Source organism: Phalacrocorax carbo, chromosome 1, assembly GCF_963921805.1.
Source record: "Phalacrocorax carbo chromosome 1, bPhaCar2.1, whole genome shotgun sequence".
NCBI classification, from domain to species: Eukaryota; Metazoa; Chordata; class Aves; order Suliformes; family Phalacrocoracidae; genus Phalacrocorax; species Phalacrocorax carbo.
Window position 1 is genome coordinate 174,037,775 of NC_087513.1, and position 22,655 is coordinate 174,060,429.

At 36.1% G+C, this 22,655-nt stretch overlaps 1 protein-coding gene across 6 annotated transcripts in view; it reads left to right on the forward strand.

Moving 5' to 3' along the window:
* The window catches only part of DACH1 (dachshund family transcription factor 1), a 364,327-nt gene that overhangs the window by 167,376 nt on the left and 174,296 nt on the right, over positions 1-22,655 (forward strand). For all 6 annotated transcript variants that reach the window (XM_064440761.1, XM_064440764.1, XM_064440762.1 and 3 more), the window contains exon 3: positions 21,461-21,622. In XM_064440761.1, coding sequence (XP_064296831.1) covers positions 21,461-21,622 — 162 coding nt within the window. The remainder of the gene's footprint in view (positions 1-21,460; positions 21,623-22,655) is intronic.

Sequence of the window (22,655 nt, forward strand, 5' to 3'; positions counted from 1 at the left end):
GGGGGGGAGGAAGCATTGATATCATGGTGTGTGGTATGATGCTTCCTCATTTCTTTGAATAGTTTTGATTTGGCGACTAAATTTTGTCCAGTTCTCTGTCATCTCTAAAGAGAATTTTCATAGTTCTTTTAAAATTGTAATTGTGACTAAAAGTTTGCCAGTTTTTTGGAATAATTCCTATTTTCTTCTTAATATACATTTCCCATCTTGTTTGTAGAGGGGGCATTCCATGATTCTCACCAGCACACACAACGGGCGTCTCTTTGATGCTGAGGCTTCTAGGATTCCTAGCTCCCTTCATGTCTGGCTGTTACCATCTACTTTTTTTTCATGTGAAATATGCTATGTAAGAGCACTTTATTTAGAGAGAGCGAGCGCTACTGAAAACAGAGCTTTCTGAGCACAGGCGTTAAAACTGTTTCAATCTGTCCTGAAAGCCAGTAGCAGAGAGGGGAAACTGGTGGATTTTCATAAGTTCTTTTCAGAGTTGGTAATAATTTCAGATACTTCTCCCTCTTTTATCTGCCAATGCCTTCAAGAAGGTGGAATTAAGAGCATATTTACGATACAAAAGAGATCCCTCATTGTCAGCCTGGGTGCATCACTATTATGACATGACAGAAGAGCTTCCATTCCTGAGTTAGTACCTCTGTGTGGTGCACGTACAATGTGAACACGCTAATTCAGATATCTCAGTACTATGTTCCACTAAATGAAATAAATAAGCCCATAATCATTGCCGAGTATCATCCCTTTAAGTTTATTCAAGTGAACAGAACTAGATCTTTCTGAGTGTGTTTGAGACTCTCTGTATGCTCTGATGAATTCATATTTTCAAGTTTCTCTATAGAGCAATAAAAAGCACAAGCAGTAATATGGTAGATTCTCTGTTATATGAAAGTGGTTTGGACACTTGCTGATGTCCTGCTGGACTTTTGGGACCAACCACTGAACATCTTGTTCAGTATAGTTCCTACTGATAACCCTGTTACTGCTGATGTGGGCCAGATTTTATCAGTAAACCCGCTGGGAAGGACTGAATCCAGTAGATGCTTTGCATTCTTTAGCAATATGTACTCTGACATTAAATCTAGTTTTTTGATTAAAAGGTGCATGTTTATATTGTGAAATCAGTTTGCATCCCTAATTTGGCTTAATAGGAAGTGGAACAAGGGAAAAAAAATAACTGGCAAAATATTTGACAGAAACTGGTAGAAGGTAAAAGAACTAATAGAATTCAAAGCGAATTTCATTCTGTCTTGTCCACCAGGATCTATTTTTTAAATTTTTTGTGTAAAAATAGAGTCCTTGAAAGAAAGAGAGAAAGAAAGAATGTTTAACATAAATTGTTTTCTTCTTTAAAGAACAATACAAAGCATGTGTCATTTTGAGGCTTACTTTATTTTGCTGAGATTTTAATGTCTAAAATGTTTAAACTGTTACAGGGTAGGGTTTTTTTAATCAAGTAGGTTTAAAGGATGTTGAGATAATTTTGTAGTAGTTCTTTATGAGCATAAAACTAATTTTGAAGGAAATATGTACCTAGAAATGAAATTCCAAAGCAGCAGATTCATTACATTTCTTTAGAAATGGCAAGCATACAGGTAAATATCTTCACTATATTTTCACTATCTGAGGGAAGAAACCCATTTTCCCTAGCTTTAACCATCTAAGAAGTTAGCTATCAGGGAGGAGATTCATCTGCCAAAAGTTAATATGTCTGAAATATAGCTGTTGACATCTTAGCAAGTCATCTCCTTTCATAGCCAGTGGAAAGCAACAGACATCTCAGTATAAGATAGACCACATGAATCACCCTCTGGAGATGCCTGTGTCTTTTCATTGACTATAGGCAACCTAGATGAAGAGTTTGGACAGAATGCGTGAATTTTAGAAGGTTAATGTTAAATTAGATGGGTGAAGCTGTCAATGTCGGTAAATTATTTTAACAGTGTGGATGCAGAACTGTGTCTGTATGTTGTCCGTTAGATGAATCTGTGGAAATGAGCCATATGTTCTAAAGTATTTGAAGAAGTTTAGTATAGTAATAAAAAGAAGTAAGAAAATTTGTGTTTTATCATTTGCACAAAATGTCATATATCACATCATGCAATTTAGCAGGCAATCAGATCAGATCTCAGCCAAGAATTGAAACTTCTGATATCCCTCTGGATTTGCTGTGAATTGTGTTTGTTATTGGGTTCTGGTAGATGGGTTCATGACATAACCTGTACATTTTTTAGTGTACTTAAAAGACTGATAAATCTTTTCCTGTTATAATGAATTAATATTCTATTTAAACAACCAAAGACATGGTGTCACTTGAGGTTAACTCCAATAGGATCGCTAGTTTTAGCTTTAGTGTAAGAACAGTCCTCCAATGGTGTAAACAAGGATATATTAGTATAAATATTTTGCTTATTTAGAATGTTCTGATGAACTAATATTAATCTTATTGGAGCTGTCTGAAGTAAGCTTACTCCTCTCAACCTGCTCCCTGTAATTTGCTAAAGCTACAATGCCAGATTCTTTTAGAACTTAAGTCTGCAATGACGCAAGTAATTCTACGCTGTTCCATCTAAAAAATACGCACTATTCCAAAAATAGCAAAAAAACCCCAAAGACTTTATTTTTTAAATCTGAATCAACATCAAGTGAACTTGGAGATGCAGCTATCCAAACTGGTAAGTGCTGAATTCCGTCTTCCCTTGCTAACTGTAGTAGTTCCTCCTTAAATACCTTATTTGGCACAATGGTTTGTTTTTTTTTTTTTCAGTGCTATATGCGGGGACTTTAATCTCAAAATACATAATGTCCTGCAGTAATTTTCAGCATGTTGAAACACTGAGAGAATTAGAAATATTTATAAAGATCAGATGTGTCTGAGCTCTCCAGTCTGTAGTAGCTGTCCACATCTAGTTTTATTTATTAAATATAGATGTAATTTTTCATATCATTATCGTAAAGAAAATGCTGATAATCCTGATGTCCAGTTATATATGTTTAAAAGGATGAACATTCAGTCTGAATAGTAAATCTGGACACCGTAATTATATTAAAAGTTTATGGTCCTATGTAATCTTTAGTTTTTACACAGACACCAGACTAAATTTGATTGCATGTCTATTACAGGGAAAACTTATATTCATTTTCATGTAAGCAAGGGTGTACCTTTTAATCCTTCAAAAAAATTCACATGTAGATGATCTGTTCTTCGACTACAGATTTTCTTTTATTTTGTCAGCGTTTTGGGTCTCCTAATCCATATTTGCCTACTGTGTTTCAAAAGGGAATCAAATTGGTTTTGTGGTACATTAATGTTTTATGCAATATTCCATGGAGAACATTAAATAAAAATAAAAGAAAAAGGTTGACCTCTAACACTTACATCCATTTCTTATGTCAAACTGGGAGATGTTGAAAGCCCTATATGGTCGTAACCCTTCTATCTAACTGTGACCCTCCTTAACATTAAGCAGGTGACTCGATTAAACATAAATCAGGCATAAAATGCCCTGCATGAGGCAGCACAGTGAATCAAGCAAATTATCAAATGGCAAAACTCATTCTGTGCTCTGGGCAATGTAAGCTGCCAGCACTTATACATCAAAACTTCACTCAATGTAAGATTGATTTTATTTTATTTTGTTTATTTTAATTCCCTACAGCAAGCTGTGTTAGTCGTGTAAAACGCTGTCTGCATCATTACGTTCCTAAGAAATGCTTTTCTTGTTTAGCAAAGGCCGATCGCAATCTTAAGCAATGTAATCTGTCTAAGACTAGATATGCTGCACTCTGTAGTGGGGTCTCGTGGAGCTGATATTTTGTGCAATAATACTGAAACTTAAGCTTCTGTGATTGTATAGATTTTTTTCTGTTTGTTTGTGTGTATACACACACTATCAACTTTATCAAAAATATGAGCACTGAAGGGATAATGTTATAAAACTGAATCACCGGTAGCCATTGAAGATATTTTCCAGTTTCAGTAAAGATGCTGGGATTAAAGCGTGTAAGTCCAATCTTAAGGCAAGAATGAATTTTTATGTAAGATGATACATGTCTTCCTTTCACAGTTGCTTTTTATGCTGCCTTAAAACATGTCAAAATAATCCCCAGCAGAGGAGCCTAAAAGGAATGTCAGCTCTGTGGTTATGTAAATCGAATTGAGTGCTTTACAGCAGGTTTAAGATTTTTATAACTCAGGAGTTGTTAACAGCCAGCTGGTTTGTATCTGTTTTTTATGGTTATTCTTGTCATAGGCAGCCTCCACAATTTTTAATTATATTTTATGGTATGTGTTTTCCCTCCTCTTGAATCCCACAGCCACTCTTTGCTTCAAAAGATATTTTCCACTGGGAAGAGAAGAAGCATTGCTTTGGGACTCCATCATTAGAAATACTGTTGTATAATTACCTCCTGGTAACAACAGTGGAGTGTGAATCTCCATCGCAGATCTTTAACTTGCTACGCCAGGATGGAAATCGGTAGTATTCTGCACACCCGGTTAGGATGTGATGTGTGCAGCCCTTAGCTCAGAGTCTTGTCTTCCACTTTTAAAGAACTGATTTACAGTTTTTATTGCGTTCACAATGCAAATTCCGCTTTGCTTCACACTTCAGGTTTGAATACATGCTTTGTGCTTTGCAGATTCAGATTACATTCCGTGTTCTGGATCACCACTCATTTCATAACACACGTTCTCAAAAATGCCGTATTTTTTATTTATTTTAGTGACTGTAACAGGGATACTGGACAAACATAATCTTTTAAATGTTTTTATAGCAGTGTAATTGCAAGACTGTAGTCTGATTTCCATCTGGAATAGACTTAATTTAAAATATACAGAAGAGCACTTGTCTCTGAAAAGAAAAATATCATGCCTGACAGCCTGAAAAGCCAATGTCTTATTTGTTGTTAGACTTTGAGAAGTTATGAAATATTTAGTTATATATAACTCTGAAGACATTACCAGAAACTTGAGTTCTTGAATGTTTTACAGCATTTTCTGAGTGTCCTCCCTCCATGAAGGGAAACGGACTGCTCTCTAATTGTCTTTAATGGTAGATCCTCCTATTGAAACACCTCCCCTCCTTGCAGATGTAGTGATATAAAAGCGAGTGTCTTAAATAATTGATCATGTGGAGAAAGCTGTTTGGTGGTGGTTAAAAGACTGTTAAGCCTGACAACTGTAAGATAGCAGAAAGAGTACTATAAGGCTTTTTTTAGGTGAGGTTGAGAAAATTAACACTTGTTTTTAGTTACAGTCTAAAATAGTTACAGTCAATCTCACTTGAAAAGCCTGTTTTGAAAGTGTAAAGGAAATAATTTATGCTTTTGTGTTGTATTCCAAGAATTGATTTGTGTAATCCAGTTTCATTATTTTAACAGACTGAAATCAATAGAAGTATTATCATCATACCTAATATATTCAGACATTATGACTCTATAGATCTTCTTGTATTACACAATATTATATTTAAATTTGAATGTTAAGTGTTTATTCTGACCCACTTATGGTCTAATGCCTAATGTCAGCAGCTTCTGAACTACAAATTCAAGTATCTCTCTACTGCCTTGGCTTTATGTTAATTCTAGAGCTACAGAGAAGCGTACCATGCAACTAAACAGAAAGACCCAGAATAAGTGCTTATTATCAGAATTGGTTTATTTGGTAGAATTTTCTTTTTTTTTTTTTAATATAATCCAGTAGGAAATCCGAATATGCTCAAAACAGTTAGCTTTAGAACTATAAGGTTGCAGAAAATAAAGTTTGAATATTGGTAAAAATATACTGATCTTACCAAAATACATTCTGGATATTTTATCATATTATTACTAATTTCATTTTTTTCCAGTAATAATCTTACTTAATAAGGTTAAGAATGCATAGGAAGACTGAAGGTGCAAATAATAACAGCAACAACAAAAATAAAAAAGATACTGCTTCCAAATGCATAAGATAGGGGCGCGATCAGTGCAGAAATGATACAACAGGAATAGCATGTACTAGAACTGCAAGATACATATTATATTTTTTTTAAAAACAAAACACTATAGATACATAGTGGTTTATTTGTTTTAAAAATAAACAAAGCAAGAAAAATCATAGACTAGATTGGGTACATACAAGCTATTTAGGAATTAAGAGTACTGCAGCTGTAGTTCATGGCTTCACCTCTCACCCCAGCCAGAACCGCCTGTGTTTGCTAACTGTGAGCCGCAAAATTAATCATAATTTCTTTCTTCTTTAGGACTATTGAGGATAGTGTGTGCTGTTTAATGATATTTATTTGTTCAGGGTTCCAAAATACATCTACAGATGTTACCCTGGAAACTAAAACTAATATATTGAATTTTTAATTACTTATTGTAGCCATATTTAGACAATTTGAAATAGAAATAATTTTATGTTGAAAAAACATCTGCTTTAAGGCAGTACAGAGCCTGCCCTAAAGTCTGTGCTTGGCTCCCAGTGAAGCTCTCAGTAAACGGAAGGATACCAGCATATTTCAATTAGGCAGTAGTATTTCAGAAATATTCTTTGGGTGTTACTGTGTGGTCTGCAATGCTTGACCTGCTTGGAACAATTCATTTGAACAAATAAAAATACACACTTTTGACTTAAACTGAATTGGAGAGTTTCTCTAGTTGTCAGATACTATCCATAAAGGTATTTTAGAGGAACAACTTCTGTGCCAGGATTGACTGAACCGATCAGTCTGGAAAAACACAGTAACAACTGAAAAGGCTGTTGTTCACATAAGGCTTTAATACATTAACTTATGCTAGAAGGACCTTTGCATGAGAATTCTCGCCAACGTTAATACTTCTCTGTTTAAAACAAACACTAATTTTCTCCCTTTTTTGTGTGTACACTTCATTTTGGAATAGAAACAAAGTTGAGAATGATGCTTTAATGAAATATGTTCTTAACTCTAAATGACTGGAAAGATAAAGAATGATGTATTTTCCTACTGTATCCTTGAACAGGTAACCTGTTGTAATAGTTCTCAAATATACACCTGTTTTTTCCTGTCTGTAAAGGATGGAAAGATTATTAGCTAATCATATTGTTCCTCTTTCTTTGCAGGCCGATTTTGTAAAAGTCTGATGGCTTTATGGTGCAATTAGATTAGAAGTATATTTTTTTAATCCTTAATATCCTGTTTTTCAGAGTACGACTTCCTTTACAGTCAACAAAAAAACGCATAGTCATATTTTAGAAACATACGGTTAGATCATTATATTCCCTGCTGTTATTGTGAATGATTTAGAAACAGTACATTTCACAGTTAACTAGCTCAGGTAGTAAGAGAAGGATGGGAAGTTTTTAAACTTTCTTTTATTTTTTTCATAAAGCCCTAGGTATCTTTCAGATAATTAAGATTTTTTTTGACAAAGCATCACAAATTAAGAGGGTTTTTCTGATCTTTTTTGGAAAATTGCTAAACCCTTGATCTTATTCCCTCCCTGCTTCAGAATTTCAATTGACCATATACTAACTTTAATTTCAAATTAGTTAAAAATCTTGTATCTGTTAAATTGATGTTTTATGAAAAAAAACCCAGCTAAACTAACAAAAATCCTAAATGTTTATTTCTTATTCTTTGCTAATGCCTCCTGGGCTCAGAAGTGTTTTGTGACCTCTTCAGGTGCATGGTAAATTTGAAAGCAGTGTTTCACTTTCATAGTTCCTTTGTGGATTTTTACCCATATATACTTTAAACTGAACCGCTGCCCTCAATTCTTAGGGAAGTTTAGTTTGCATTTTATAGACTTTGTTTGACTTTATAGATTTGGAACAAGGGCTGATAACAATATTAATACATGCTTGGCACTTTCTTTTTATTTTTATAGCTTCATACAATTCTTGGCTGATTTATATTAATAATCATTGTGTAAGGTAAGGAAGTATTATCTCTATCTAGTAGGTAGATAGGAATAAAAGGAAAATGTAGGTGACATAACATACCTTCTGGTAAAGCAGAATTAAAATCTAATTTCTTCAATTCTGATTTCTTCTTTTCTTCTTTTGTTCTTTTGTTAGAACAATCATATTTTTAACTGAAAGGGCGAACTACTTCAAGAATCATTCAGATATTATTCAGACATTTTCTTTTGGCATCTCTCTTCAGATTATTCTTGCTACCCACTAAGGATGTCTGTGGAAGGGATGCTTGGCACATGTGGTTAAGCAGAGGTCTTGTAGGTGTGTGGTAATGATCTGTTTGGATGCAATTTACAACTAACTGAAGATAAATCGTAAGAAAATGGTAGACAGGAGGATCAGACAGGCCATCAGCTGTCTAGCCAAGTGACTGACCTAAGGGCATCCCTAAAGCTGCCAAAATAACCGTTTATAGAATCTGTCAAAAAAGCCAAGTCCTACTGCTGGAGAAAATACCTTCCATAATTTTGCATCTGGGCCTTTTGTATGAACACATAGGATGAGAAAAAGGAAGTAAATGGTGAAGTGTTTTGCGCTATTGATGTTCCATAGATATTATTGCTTCTGTTAAACCTTGTGTTAAACACTTGATGCTAGGGAAGGACTGATTTGGGGAGAGAGAGCGCAAAGGTAGGAGCTTTGGATCGGACTAAAGTTTAATTTTTCGGTGCTTATATGGTAGCTTGAAATAAAAGCCTTGATTAAAATATCTCTTTGCTAAGAGCATAAGATTGAGGCTAGCTGACGCTGCAATTGGATGCAAAAAATATTTGATCCCATTGATAAAGCTGATATTTCATAGAATCATAGAATGGTTTGGGTTGGAAGGGACCTTCAAAACTCCATCCTCCCTGCCATGGGCAGGGACACATTCCACTAGATCAAGTTGCTCTAAGCCCCATCCAACCTGACCTTGAACACTTGTCACCAGTGATGGGCATCCTCAGCTTCTCTGGGCAACCTGTTCCAGTGTTTCACCACCCTCGTCGTAAAAAATTTCTTCCTTATATCCAGCCTAAATCTATCCTCTCTCAGTTTAAAATGGTTGCCCCTTGTCCTGTCACTGCAGGTCTTTGTAAGAGGTCTTTCTCCATCTTTCTTATAAGCCCCCTTTAAGTATTGGAAGGCTGCAAAAAGGTCTCCCTGCAGCCTTCTCCTCTCCAGGCTGAACAACCCCAACTCTCTCAGCTGTTCTTCATAGGAGAGTTGTCCCAGACGTGTGATCATTTTTGTGGCCCTCTGGACCCGCTCCAACAGGTCCGTGTCCTTGTGCTGAGGGCTCCAGAGCTGGACGCAGCACTCCGGGTGGGGTCTCACCAGAGCGGAGTAGAGGGGCAGAATCACCTCCCTCGACCTGCTGGCCGCGCTGCTTTTGATGCAGCCCAGGATACGGTTGGCCTTCTGGCGTTCTGTTTGTTTGATGTAGAAATGTCAACAGACTGTTCATTTAGGAGATTGGAAGTATGAATCCATCCAACATTCCTGTATATCATCAACATTGTAGGAGGCAATCTTTTTTCCATACACTAAAGCCATTTTATAGCTCATTTTGTATTTCCTATGAGGAATATCAATCACTTATGCTTGAATGGTAGCAGTTACCAATGGAAGTGGAACATTTCACTAAATTTCACTAAAGTTTTCCTGCAGTGTAAGCTTTCTTACAACTAATGAGAATGGAAAAAACCTACTTGTAAATATTTTTCTTCAAAAACATGGTCAATTGAGACACTGCTGTAGTGCCACTTTTAAAATCCGTTTTCTATAGTTGAGAAGAGCAGGGTGTCAACAGCAAAGAGAGAAAAATGTAAATACAAATGCATGTACAGTCTTCAGATTTGATCACAATACTACATTGTGCATATATGAATGTCTACGTAGATGGTATGGCTTCTTTATTAAATGTTGCTGCAAGGACAGAGTCATGTTGGTTCATCTGCCTTTAGTATGTGAAACCTCACTGTACGCCACCCGTTGGTTAGCATGCAGCTTAGATAAAATACCGTTCTCTTGTGGCCTCTTACTGCCATTGAAAATCTGTTTTGATAGATGGAGGAACTACTCTTTTTCACGCTTGGCAAAGAAATATAGCATGTGACTAATACGTCCAATTAAAGAACAGAACAAACAAAGAGAATGCTAGAAATCCAAATAAATTTTTTGAACCACTGGCAGAAAGAATTTCCTCAGTTTTATGGGTTCTAAGTGCATCACAAAATTAAATCCAACAATAGGTCTGCATGCTTTTAAAAAGTAATTCCTGTGCTTCCAAAACTGTGCATGTCGTAACTACTGATTAAGAATTCAATTTTAAAGAAACTCAGCAATTCGGTGTAAGGAATTGCAACAAACCCAGTCATTTCCCCTTGTTTCCTCTGAAACTTATGCATGCCAAAAAAGCTTTGAGTTCTGTACGTTAGCAGTCCATATGGCATGTTTCAGAGCTCATGTGTTCCTCAGTTCACTTTAGAAAGTGGCCACCAGGCTCTTTGGGCTGTGTAGTGACACATGCTGTAAATTATAGTCATCGGTTTAGACCTGAAATCTTATTAGCTACCTGCATGACTTCCAGAGTGACTTCAACATTAATATGAAATCATTAGAATGTGCATGTTGTTCTGATTCTAGGATAAAGTAATACTAATGCTCCTGTTCCATTTTCCAAGTGATTCATACAGCAAATTTTAGTCTAGAAGTTGCAGCGTTGGATACTAGAAATGTCTAGAAAATACCAAAGAAATGCATATACACTACTTATCAGAAACAGGCTATGCATATTTTTATTTGAAAAATTAAAGACATTCTCTCCATGTGTTTCTCTCCAGTGTTGATAATCTCATTCCTAAGTACTGAGATTGCATCTTGCAGTTCGTTGAAGTTAGATTACTGTGATTGGGATAAAAAAGTGAGTTATTATCTAGATACTAATTAATTTTTTGTCAATTGTTTTTATTACTTACTTTGTGCTAAGCGTGCAGGCCGTTTTGCCAATCTAAATGCCAGAGAAGTCTAACACTTGGAATTCAGAAATTGTAAGGAGGAGGCCGTAACCCGGAGGAATGAGAAATTATAAAACACATGTCCCATCCCAGTCTCGTGAATGTTGGCAAGATGTAGAAAAGTGATTTGCAGTATCAGATAGATTTGTGAAAATCCTAATCTATTGATAGCCTGTTCATTAATGGCTGAAGAAAACATTAATTAAATTAGCTGCTGCAAATTATAATCTAGTTCTCCCTACAAAACGGAGAATCTGTTGAATACTGCTATCATAATATTTTATCTATTGATTGACGCCACCAACTTGAGAGGACCGTGGTAACATGAAATTTTGTCTTCTACAGAGTGTTGTTAGCAATGCACATATAATGTCTCATTTACACATGATATCATGAGGATTTCTTGGGGTTCTGCCAAAGATGACCTTGGGGCCCTGTTATGCTTACATATTTGGTGAGCTTTGCATATTTGTCTATAATGAGGTAGACAGCGGTACCAATCAGCTCTTGGCTTCAAAGAATATGCCTTTTGGAAGCATGTGTGATCACGTACGTAAATCTGAACTCACAAATGGCTGCAGTTTTTCATAATATATGCTGCAATTACATTGACGTTGTAAGGACTGTAGAAAAGTTACTTCATGTTTGTTTTCATATTATAACCAAATACAGTAAATATGTATGAATTATAAATACCTCGTTTTCCCCTTTACCATTATTAACAGTCTTCAGATGTTTACCTTTTGAGTACCAGGCAGTTTTGAGGTACAAACCAAAAGTATTTAGAGATGTCACTCGGTGATAACACTGTGGGCTTGAGAGAGCTCCCTTGATTTGAGGGTCATAATTTGGCAATGGTTTGACTGAGTGCTGGGACAAGACACAAGTGCACATCATCCCACTGTCATGCCACGGTCTGTATTGCGAAGAGATCCGGATGCTTTCAAATGTAAGAACCCACCAGAGTGTGATTTATCTAGTGTCTTGGTCAGCACTCACGGTGCCGCCCATGGAATTTAGCGTTAGCTGCTGCAACACGTAGAGCATACAGGTGAGAGAAGTCTGTCTGCATAAATTGACTGCCTTTTCATCTGAAGGCAGGACTACATGGTGTTCCCCGTAAGTCATTATCACAGATTCTTTGTACAGTATCACAGTCCTGCATCGCAGTAAAATACTCTGCTATCACTGTGCTGTAATAGTACATTTAGCCCCATGCCTTGCCTGTGGCGCAGCGTAATGCATAATGGATCTGACGAAACTTAAAAAAGAAAAGGCAAAAAAAGAAAAAGGGAGAGAAAAAAGAGCCCCAAAGCCACAGTGCAGCTCTTGAAGTTACAACACTTCAAGTGGAATAGAGGGATGGCGGAGGAGAGAGGATTCTCCTGACCCTTACAGGTGAATTCTTTACATTTTGAAACATGAAAGTCCTCTTACCCAACTTTCTGTGTTAAAACAACGGTATATATGCCTTAACAACTAGTGGACTTCTGGGATTTTTTTCCCAGCGTTATACTGGCTTCTGTCATTATAATGTGCTTGGTGCAACCTGCTTTGCACACTGCAAATACACAGAGAGGCAAACAGTAGAATTTTATAGAACTTGTCAGTATATATTTTATATACAGTAATAGAAAGGTTTCTGTTTTCTCTTTTAAGGGGGTGGGGAAACAATATCTACTTAAAAGCTATGACAAAACAGAGTCAAAATTGTTCCTAAAATATATTTTAAATTTTATTTATACATGTTGCTTATTCTTACTCTGTTAATGAATAATCCTATGAAAAATTTATTTAAAATACCTTGAAATAGTAGTTTGTATTTTAGAAGTCTACTGAAGACACACTAATGGGCAGCTATGATAATATTTCATCTTAGTTAGGGAAGGCAAATGTTTGCAGCTAACGCCCTGCATCCCTTTCTCTCTCATTTAATGAACAGGAATAATGCTGTTCTCATTTCTTGGGGAAGGCAGGAGCCTGAAATAAGTCTGTAGCTGACTATTCTTGTCCACCGAAAGTAAGAATCTAATCCTGCTTTCCTTGGGCAAAAATGTTGCTTTGGGACCAAAGCCACAAAGGCCACAAAGGCTTTGATCCTCAGTTGAGTAAACATTGGTGGGCTGTTTCCTCAGTGCGTGGACCCAGCGCAGAGAACGAGTCCCTCTGTGGGCACATCCCTCCCACCAGGCTACCAAAGCTAAAACGGCACCACTGTGGTCCACAGCTCAAATTTCATTTTATTATGAACTTATTCTGATGCCACAAATATTTATGCACATGAACGCGTTAAATTTCACGCACTTGATTAGGCGCTCGGACTAGAGTGGCTCTATGGGAAAGAATTTGGCAATTCTGTTTGCAAGGCTGAGCTCGGAAGCTGTAGGGAGACGTACTTCCACGGGGCCATCAGGCTGCCTCAACAGTGTTTAGATATTAGTTTAATCAAAGAACTGTGTGCCATTACCCCAGAATCTGTGTCAAGCTGTGGATTAGGTTTATAAAAAAAACTACAAAAGCTCCTGCTGGTTGAAAGATTATGAGTATTTAGCTACATTACTGCTGTTACAGGCATGAACACGTCCTTTCAGTATTTTTGAATTGTAGCAGTGTTACAATTAATTAATTGTATCCGTCTAGTTACAAATTAGACTAAAGTTAAAGGCTAAGTTTTTGTTAAGTCCTACTGGTTTTCTTACTGGCTTTGACTGTATAACTTAAAATGAAATATACTTCTCTAAACTGGATTCAAAGAATATGTGAGTAAAAGACGTTGTAGTTAGTCAAATCTAAGAATGTTGAATCAAGAAAATTCACGGAACACCAATAACTACCAGTAACTGTCATTATGTTAAACCTTTTAATTTCTTGTAACAGTGAGAATAGTGTTGTGAGAACATGAGATAATACACACAAAAAGAAGAAAGGAACTTCTGTTTGCAAAAAGTGCAGGGAAGTTGTTCCCATAATAAGTCATTCTATTAAACAAGAGCCATTATTGCACTTCAGCAATGCAAATGTAAAACAGAAAGTCTGTTAGGAACCAAGCATCATTGTTAGCATAATATATTGTTAGTATATGTATTTTCCCTTCCCACATACTTTTTTTTCTTCCCCCTCCGAATTGCATGCTATTTGGTTAAAGAGATTGTGGATGAAGATTTGACACTTTTGGAAAAGTGGTTTTTTTATATTGTTCAAAGCTGACCTCTGCTTTTAAAAAGGCTTGATCTGCACTTTTTCATCTGTTTAGAAGCATACATTTTTGGTTAAGAAATTGAAGACAATCTCTTTGTCTTTTTCCTAAGCTGGGGAGGTTGAGATAAAAAAGAATGCCTGCTTTAAAAGTCACACATGGCTGTAATTTAAGATTTTTTTACCTCATTGTCCATAACAGTTGAAAGAAACCTTCAATGAAAGTTTATTAACTAGGCCAATGCCTGAGGCAATAAAGGTTCATTTATTACCAGTTTCTTGGCTGTTTTTCTTCTTCTATTTTTCCGTTAAACTCATAGCGTAAGATAATACTTCACAAAATTAAACCTTTGACCTTCTGTGGAGTTAAGTCGCCTTTGATTAGATAAAGTAACAATTTATGGTCCAGCATGAGGTTGCACATGAAATGAATAATGCAACAGACTGAATGAGAACTGAGAATCTATTGCTTTTGAAAAGATGACTGTTGTTTAAGAAAGAATGTTCTCTCTTAATTGTATTGTAGTGATGCTGTATGCATTCCAGTACGATTTTAAACTCTTGCTGAAAAGTACAATATAACCAGGCAGTTATGCAGTATACATTGTTTAACTCTGTCACAATTGCACCAAGCCAATAATAAATTCACAGATTACAAAACCCGGTTAACCTATAACAGTTAGTAATTTGTTGTGGTATTGGAAATGCGTTTTATTATTTCACTTTTTACTTTTCAGTACAAAGGAATAATTCCACAGTAAAGAATACCTTCATGGAATGTAAGTCCATCAGTTCCACAAATGGCAAATATTAGTGATAAAATAATTACATTTACACATTTTTTGCAGCATCATTGAACCTGGCAGTAGTCCTCATTCAAAAATTACAGTCTTACTAATGTTTTATCTACTTTTAATGTAACAAGTCAAAAGGACACTACTTCTTTCTAGGTCAATGTTTTATTTCTGCAACTGTGTTATTAATTGCAGAGACACATCTTAAGTAAAAAGATTTTTAGATTTGAAGATTGCTGTGGAAATTTAGCTCTTTTGCTTGTTTATTTTAAATGCAATACCCCGACCTCAAAATTCATATTGCAATTTAGGAGTAGTTACAGGAAAAAGGACTGATTAGTCTGATGAACAACAGATGGTTTGAGCCTCACATGCACTGGTTTTCTCCCAGTGCAAGACTTGCGATTTCATTTTAGTTGCACCAGTCTAAACCAGATCACATGGCTGTATTTTTCTAAATATTCCTTCTTTAACAGTACTTGAAGTGCAATTAGCTCTTTCACTTTCTTTTACATGACTCCTGTAATAACAGCTTTTTTAAAGATGTTAAAAAATTATCTGGATGAGCAGTTTATGCTGAACCACACAAGCTGAATAGGAAAATAAAGCTAGAAGGACCAGATAAGAATTTCTTGTTTGTCCCAAAATAACAGGTAATGGAATTTTTAGGGTATACCAATACCGTTGTATTGGATCAATCTGGGCAGCTTAACAGCAATGATGCTTCTGGGTAACGGTGAGGTTCCAGGCCTATATTACACATAAAGAATGCTACTAATGAAACTCAGTATATTTTAGCAGAACATTACAGTGTAGTCTGAAGTCCCCCTTTTTGCAATCCAGTCTATGTAATCAGACCTCTGTCCTCCTGCAGATTGCTTTCCCCTTCTTGTTTTATGTATCACACTATATAAAACACCCATTAGATCAGAGACGGAGGTTAGGATCCTATTTCATTTGAAATAACTGGGCAGCGGCGTAATAAGCTACCAAAAACTTGTACCTGAACTGCTGAATCCCGTGAAACCAGTGGAATAATCTACAGTGATCGGGGTCAAGTCCTAGGAGGCAACCCTGCCTTTCTTTCTCAGGCAGAGTTTTTCAGGTTTTAGTAAGATTTTTGCCCAGGAAAGAACCTCAATATGAAATCTGGAATTAAGTCAAGAAAAGACATGAATTATTTTCAAGTCAGTACCACTGAAATAAACTATAGGAAAAAGGATTAAGCACTAATTTGAAATAATGAAAGGAGTTCTTTCAGAATTTAGATGAGATTTGGACCTCCTCCCACGCAGTGAATAAAGCATTTCTGCAGAATGAACTTTCCAACAAATAAATGAAATTAAATTTAACACACTGCTGACAGTCGTATTTTGGTTTTCCGCCTGTGATGGCAAAGGAAAGGTATCTTGAAAATGTTCTCAAAGTCCTAAAGAAAGAGGCTGTGACAAAATATATATATAATATTGGATTTTTAATGTACTCATAACTATATATAAAAATGGTATATATAAACAAAGGTAATATATTAAGGAAGTTATTAGTTGAATTATAGTTACTATTGGGCGTAGTTATGTGAAGGAAGTTAAAAGTGAATTAGGATCCATTACTTCAATAATTTTCTAAGTTGTCCCAGGTCCCAATTTAGGCATACAATTCAAAAATGTGTATTTTGAGAGATATATGAAGCTGAAAAAGTTACAGTCATAGGTCCTTTTCTTTTTTTCCTTCACAATAGGGTGTGTTGTAAACTGCTCATGCCATCAAAACTGAAAGTTTTAAGAGCTCTCTCTTAAGGCAGAGAATAGTATTTATTGGAAGGCAGAAACCCTGGATGTGATTTAGTGCCCACCAGTAATTCATACACGTTTTGAAAATATGCCATGTTATATGGCATCTCTCTTGGGCATTTTGCTTTTAAAACATAATTGTTTTCTGAAGATGCTATGTTTTTTGTCATTGTTTTCCATTTCATTCGCTCATTTCTCAGCATTAGAGGCCACACATACTGGGCATACTTCTGGTCTCATTCTCACCCACGAAATTCTGACTTCAGCAGAGTTGCATGGGTGTAAATTAGACTAGAACTTGGCAGGAGAAAGCTTCTGATTATATTTGGCAGAGGCAGCAGGCTGCAACTTTATTAACATAATTAACAGCTACAAACACACCCAACAGGCCAAAGTAATCTAGTGACAGAAGAGAGAAGGTCTTTGTAGGAAAGGATCATTCACGCTTTCTTTTGGTCTTCTGCTTCTTGTTCCTGAGTTCCTACTAAGGCTTGGAGAGCTTTCAATTGAGCTGTAATTCAAATTCATAAGGCTCCTACAAGACACCTTGAACAGACTTTTGCTGATGAGTCTATAGGAGCTGTCAGCAATACAGAGATTACTTCAGAAACGTGATGGTTGAATTGAACTTTACTTTCTGATGTTTTGCGTTTTGAATTAAATTGTTGGACAAGATTAATTGCACGCAGTAAGAGATTTAAATGAATAGCTTTATAAAGCATTAAAGTTCTAAGTATGTCACATGGGAAAAAAGCTGTAAGGTTTAAACGAATAAATGTATTTAATGCATAAAATGTCTAGGCTAATTTTTTAATTCCTTTACTAACATCTTTTATTGAAAAAACATACTTTACTCATCCATCTTAGTTATACTGCTGTGGTTGTGGTAATTTAATATTCTTGCTCTTCGCTAATCTTCTGGTTCAACAGAAGTAAACAATAGGTTTCATAAATTAAAAATACGCTCTTCAGAACATGCTTCTAAAGATAAAAAACAAGGCTGTAAACATTTATGACTGAAACAAACTAGATTGTTCAAATACTGCCATGATGTATCATGTATATCAATATGGCACTGATATCAGTTAGAATGCAAACAAGGTTTTAAATGATGTGCCCCTTCATTTCAGCTGGAGAATCCGCTTTACACCATCTGCCTATCAGATGGTTAGGAACCAGGACTGCGTATTAATGCCACATGTTCGATTTTCTTTCCTCTTGTAATGGTTAGATTCATAGTGCTAATAGCTGTGCATGAGCACTGTCGATGAAATTTGTGTGACGATGGAGTGATGAGATATTTATAAAGCTGCCTGTCTCACTGCATAATCAGCAGGAAGAATGCCAGACATAAACAACTTATCAATTTCAGAATATTAATGACAACTACCGTTGGCTTTAATCCATTGAATATTTTGGCCTGGATACTTTTTTAACTGTTCAAATAAATATTTGTAAAGAATAAAAAAATCTCTGAGTGGCTGTTTGGTGTGATCCTTATTTCTTTCATTTCAGTTGCCTTTATAGGTGGCTTCTGGTTATCTCATATTTGAAGATAAAATTCCTGTAGTTTAGAAAAGTGCGCACCACAGAAATTCCTCGGCTACTTGTTGTAAGGATAAAGTGATATTAAATAAAATTTAGGTCAAAAGGCTTTCTTAAACAACCAATTTAAAAAAAAATCCCAAGTATTTACCCAAGTAAATATCCATACCTGAACTTTAAAGTTCAGAATTTTAAAGTATACATATAGATACATAGCAGCTTATTAACCTCTTCTGTTTATAATATATTTGCCTGCCTTTGCTAGTGAGATAACTCAGTTAAGTTGGGCCCTGTGCTAGAAAGTTTTGTCTTGTACCATCCCACAGTATACCGTGGTGCACCAGTGATTATAATGCAAGGAGTTCTAGTAATGGGCTCAGGACCTTCCTTATCACTTGCTTTGCTATATCGTGACAGTCAAGGGATAGAAAAAAGTAACGGTAAAGCAGAAACTCTGCTGTAGGTTGGAATTGCTGTGAGGAACGGCATTAAGTGTTAATCCTGAGGATTATTTCTTATTCACATTTCCCCCCCACTTACACTGGTGCTTATACAAGACACGCATTTCAGATTCATACTGTTTAAATTAATTGCTGTATAGCAGAGTAATCATTTCAATGACTTATGCCGTTGTATGAGAGAAAGAGTGAAATTAGAAGCTTAATTTCTGCTTTTTAAAATTATCATTTATTATCACAAGCATTATTCTGCGAAAATCATAATACAGAACAACTAAGCAATCTGCGTTTTAGTTTCCCACTCCCTTTCCAAAGGTTATGGCTTTCTCTAGAGAGGAGCATTATGGCCTACTTTGGAGAGGAGCACTGAAGTATACTTTTTTGCAAATTTTGTAGCAAAAGAGAGTTTGTATTTTAGCAATTCTGTGACCGGGTCATTACCCCAGTGAGACATAGTATATACAGGTGGGCACACAAGCACTATATCCAGTAGCTGTTTAATATGGTATTTTTGGAAGCACTTAAAAACTGCTGGTCTGGAAGTGCAGTCACAGCGAAAAGTTTGAGGCCTACTGTTGTATTCATTAGTTGTATCGTATTTGAATATTCCTCCAAAGGATTGTTCTTTAAAGATGCTAGTTTTAGCTTGTCAGCGATGTATATAAAAAAAGGAAGTATAGGTTATTGTATTGTTTAATGAGCACAGGATGCAAACCAAAGTTCAGAGGTGCACCATCCCTTTTTCTGTGGCCTAATTTAGGGACTGTAACCAAATTTGTATAATGTATAACTTCATATCCTTCCTCTAAGGTAAAAATATAATTGGAAGCAATCCATGTTATTGTCAATACCTTCTTAAGATCAAAACGTGCACAATTTGTAATGGTAGAAGAAGCTAAAATGAAATTAAACCCTTGTATTTATCTACCTTCTGATTTGGTTTTTGGCTTTTGGTACATCTTCTTCTACCTGAATTAGCAGTTTTCTAAATAATATTGATCTGCCTATGCAGAATGTAATTATCACGTACCTGGTAATTCAAATTGCACTTGGAGGTGTTAGAAGTCAGCCTGTGAGGAAGGTCGGGAGGCTGGAACTGTTTGCTAATCTTTATGTGGTCATGCAAAGAAATAAAGGAAAACAACCTTGAGTCAAGCCACAGTATATTCAAAGGCATCTCGTATGCCACCTCACTGTTTTCCCTGGGATGGCAGAGATTCCTGATGTCCGTTCACCTTCTGCCTCCTCCCCGCTGGATTTTGCCTTCTGTCTCTCCCCATTGCTAGCCGAAAACATGGCAAGAGTGAACTCACTTTCCATTTAAGGAGGCAAAGGAGACAACCAGAGGCTCTTGGAAGCAATGATGGTAGCAATATTTACCTCAGCAGCCTGGGATTATTTGCTTATTTGGTCTTTCCTGCTAAATTGCACTCTTCCTATGCTGGGCAGCAGCCTGGGCCCACTAGAATAGTAAGTTGTGCAGTTAAGTCCTCTTGAGACCCATAAGACACTTCACACCTCTCAGAGTAGCTGCAAATCAGACAAGCAGGCACCTTTAAACTAATTACACTGAGTTTTTTCAACCCTTCTCCACGGTCAGGGCAAGAATCTTGATTCAAAATGACTGAGGGTCTATTCTTGTGTGGCATCACAGGCTGAGGGCTGAGGTTGCATAATTGTGTAAAATTTACCTGGTTTAATGCCTTCTCTCTATTTTCTTACACTTAATTCTCTTTAATTTCCATCCGTGCCCCCTGGATCAGTCATGTGGGGTAGGCAGCTCTTGTGAAGTTTGACATGACTTCCCAGGCTGGGGCAGAGGGACCTGAGCGGGTAGAAACGCTGTTTGGGGACCACAGAAAAACTATCCTGCCTCAGGGAAGAGAGCAAAAACTCATGACATTGAGTAAAGACTCTATCTAATTTTGAGTTATGAAGGCATTGCTGGACCATTTCTCTAATTGCTTTTGACAAAGAGAACTTTTCTCATTTTTCTAGAATATTCTTGTGAACAGCTGGATGGCAGAAATTTGGTTTGGGAGGAAAAGCACTTGGATTACCTGAAAATGGCTTTGGGATTGGGATTAAATTGGTTTAATAATTCCCCTTCTCACTGATAAATGCCTTAATGCCTTGAAGTTTTGGGGAAAGCAAAATGAGTATTTTACCAATGTCCAGCATTACGAACCTGTCTTCTGAAAATGCTTCCTATAATGTCCACATCTCCTTACTGTTATGTGTGAAATGAGAAGTAAATGTCTGAGTTCTTTCATCTGTTATTCTTAAGTAGAAATTATAGTCCTGTTTTTTTTCTGTTTTCTTTAACATGGCAAACATTTGAGATCTAAAGGTGTTTTTTTCTTTTATTTCCTAAGTACAGTTATATACGTGTTCACGTATTCATAGCCAGACACTTAAGACACTATTTCAAAGCTAAGTTAGGGTTCTGAAAGCATGTATTTGTGTCTCCAATTAGTTATGATTGTGTTATGACTGCAGTTACAGGTTACTAAATCATGATTTAGGTGGACATATAGAAGTAACAAGGATGAGAAACATATTACTTGAAAAAGTTGACAAACTTCAAATCAAACAAGAGGAATAATACTCTGCAATGTTCTCCATTCATTACATGGCAAGCATAAAGGAAGAGTAACAGTCTTAGTCCCTACAATAATGAAGAATCATAGAATAATGTATATTAAATTTTGTTCATACTTCTTTGCAGGCCTGACAGCAGCAGCTGCAGCAGCAGCAGCTGCCACCAATGCCGCCATAGCGGAAGCAATGAAAGTGAAAAAAATTAAATTGGAAGCTATGTCCAACTATCATGCAAATAATAACCAGCATGGAGCAGACTCTGAAAATGGAGATCTGAATTCAAGTGTCGGTAAGTCTCAGACACAGCATTATTATATGGTCGTAATGCTCTGATATTTTATTAAAATGATGATCCTTCTGGACTTCCTTCTGAAATCCTTGATTTGGTGTAAAAAGTTGCATCTTCGTTTTCCTTTTCTTACTGTGTTTAGTTTTATTTTGTATCTGACCTTTACACAGGCGTTCAGCGTTGCTGTTACTATTACAAAAACATTCTTTCCTTTGCAGGTTACTTTTGCAGACTCCAGTTAATATTTTCCATGAAAGAAAGTGGTTTGATTGCTTAGAGTTCATTTTTCAAAGTACAGGTGGGGTGACAGATGATGGTGTCAAAGTGAAATTTAACAATGTCTCCTGCTCAGTGTGCTGGGTATCGACTTTAGGTAATTCAGAACACAAGCTTGAAAGCAAAATATTTCATACTTTCATGTGCCCTGTGACAAAAGGAAAACATACATACACAATAAATTATTGCCATGCTCTGGAGTTCCTATCATATTTTATTTTAATAAACACATTCTTAAAATGTAGTTAACAGGTTTTTCCATTTCTTAAGCAGCCATCAGGAACTCTTGTTCTTTCTCAAAAAAGAATTGTTTCGCCATACTTTATTCATTTGTTTGGACGATTTGTTTTGCTAAAGCGTACTTGAAAGCTGGAGTAACTTTTTGTTGTTGTTGATTAAATCTTTAATCATCTGTGTGTGTCTGCTGTAAAATGTTTTGTTATGCCATTTCATTGTATTGGCTCCTTTTATCATGTTGAGACAGTATTAACTCAGCAACAGAAATTCAGTGACAAAGAGGTGTGTTCAGAAGACTGCAAGCAAGATTGGTGTATATTGGAATAAAATGGCTTAAGATAGGGATTTTTTTTTGTTTGGTTTTATTTTGGCTCTTTAGTTTTGTTTATTTTTTAGTTTTTCATCTCCTAAATACGTTTGAAATGAGTCTTAGAGAGTTAAGTACTAACCTTAACATAAAAAAATGTGTTTGTGAAAGCATTTCTGTATGGTTCGGTAGGCATTGGCAAACTATTATTTA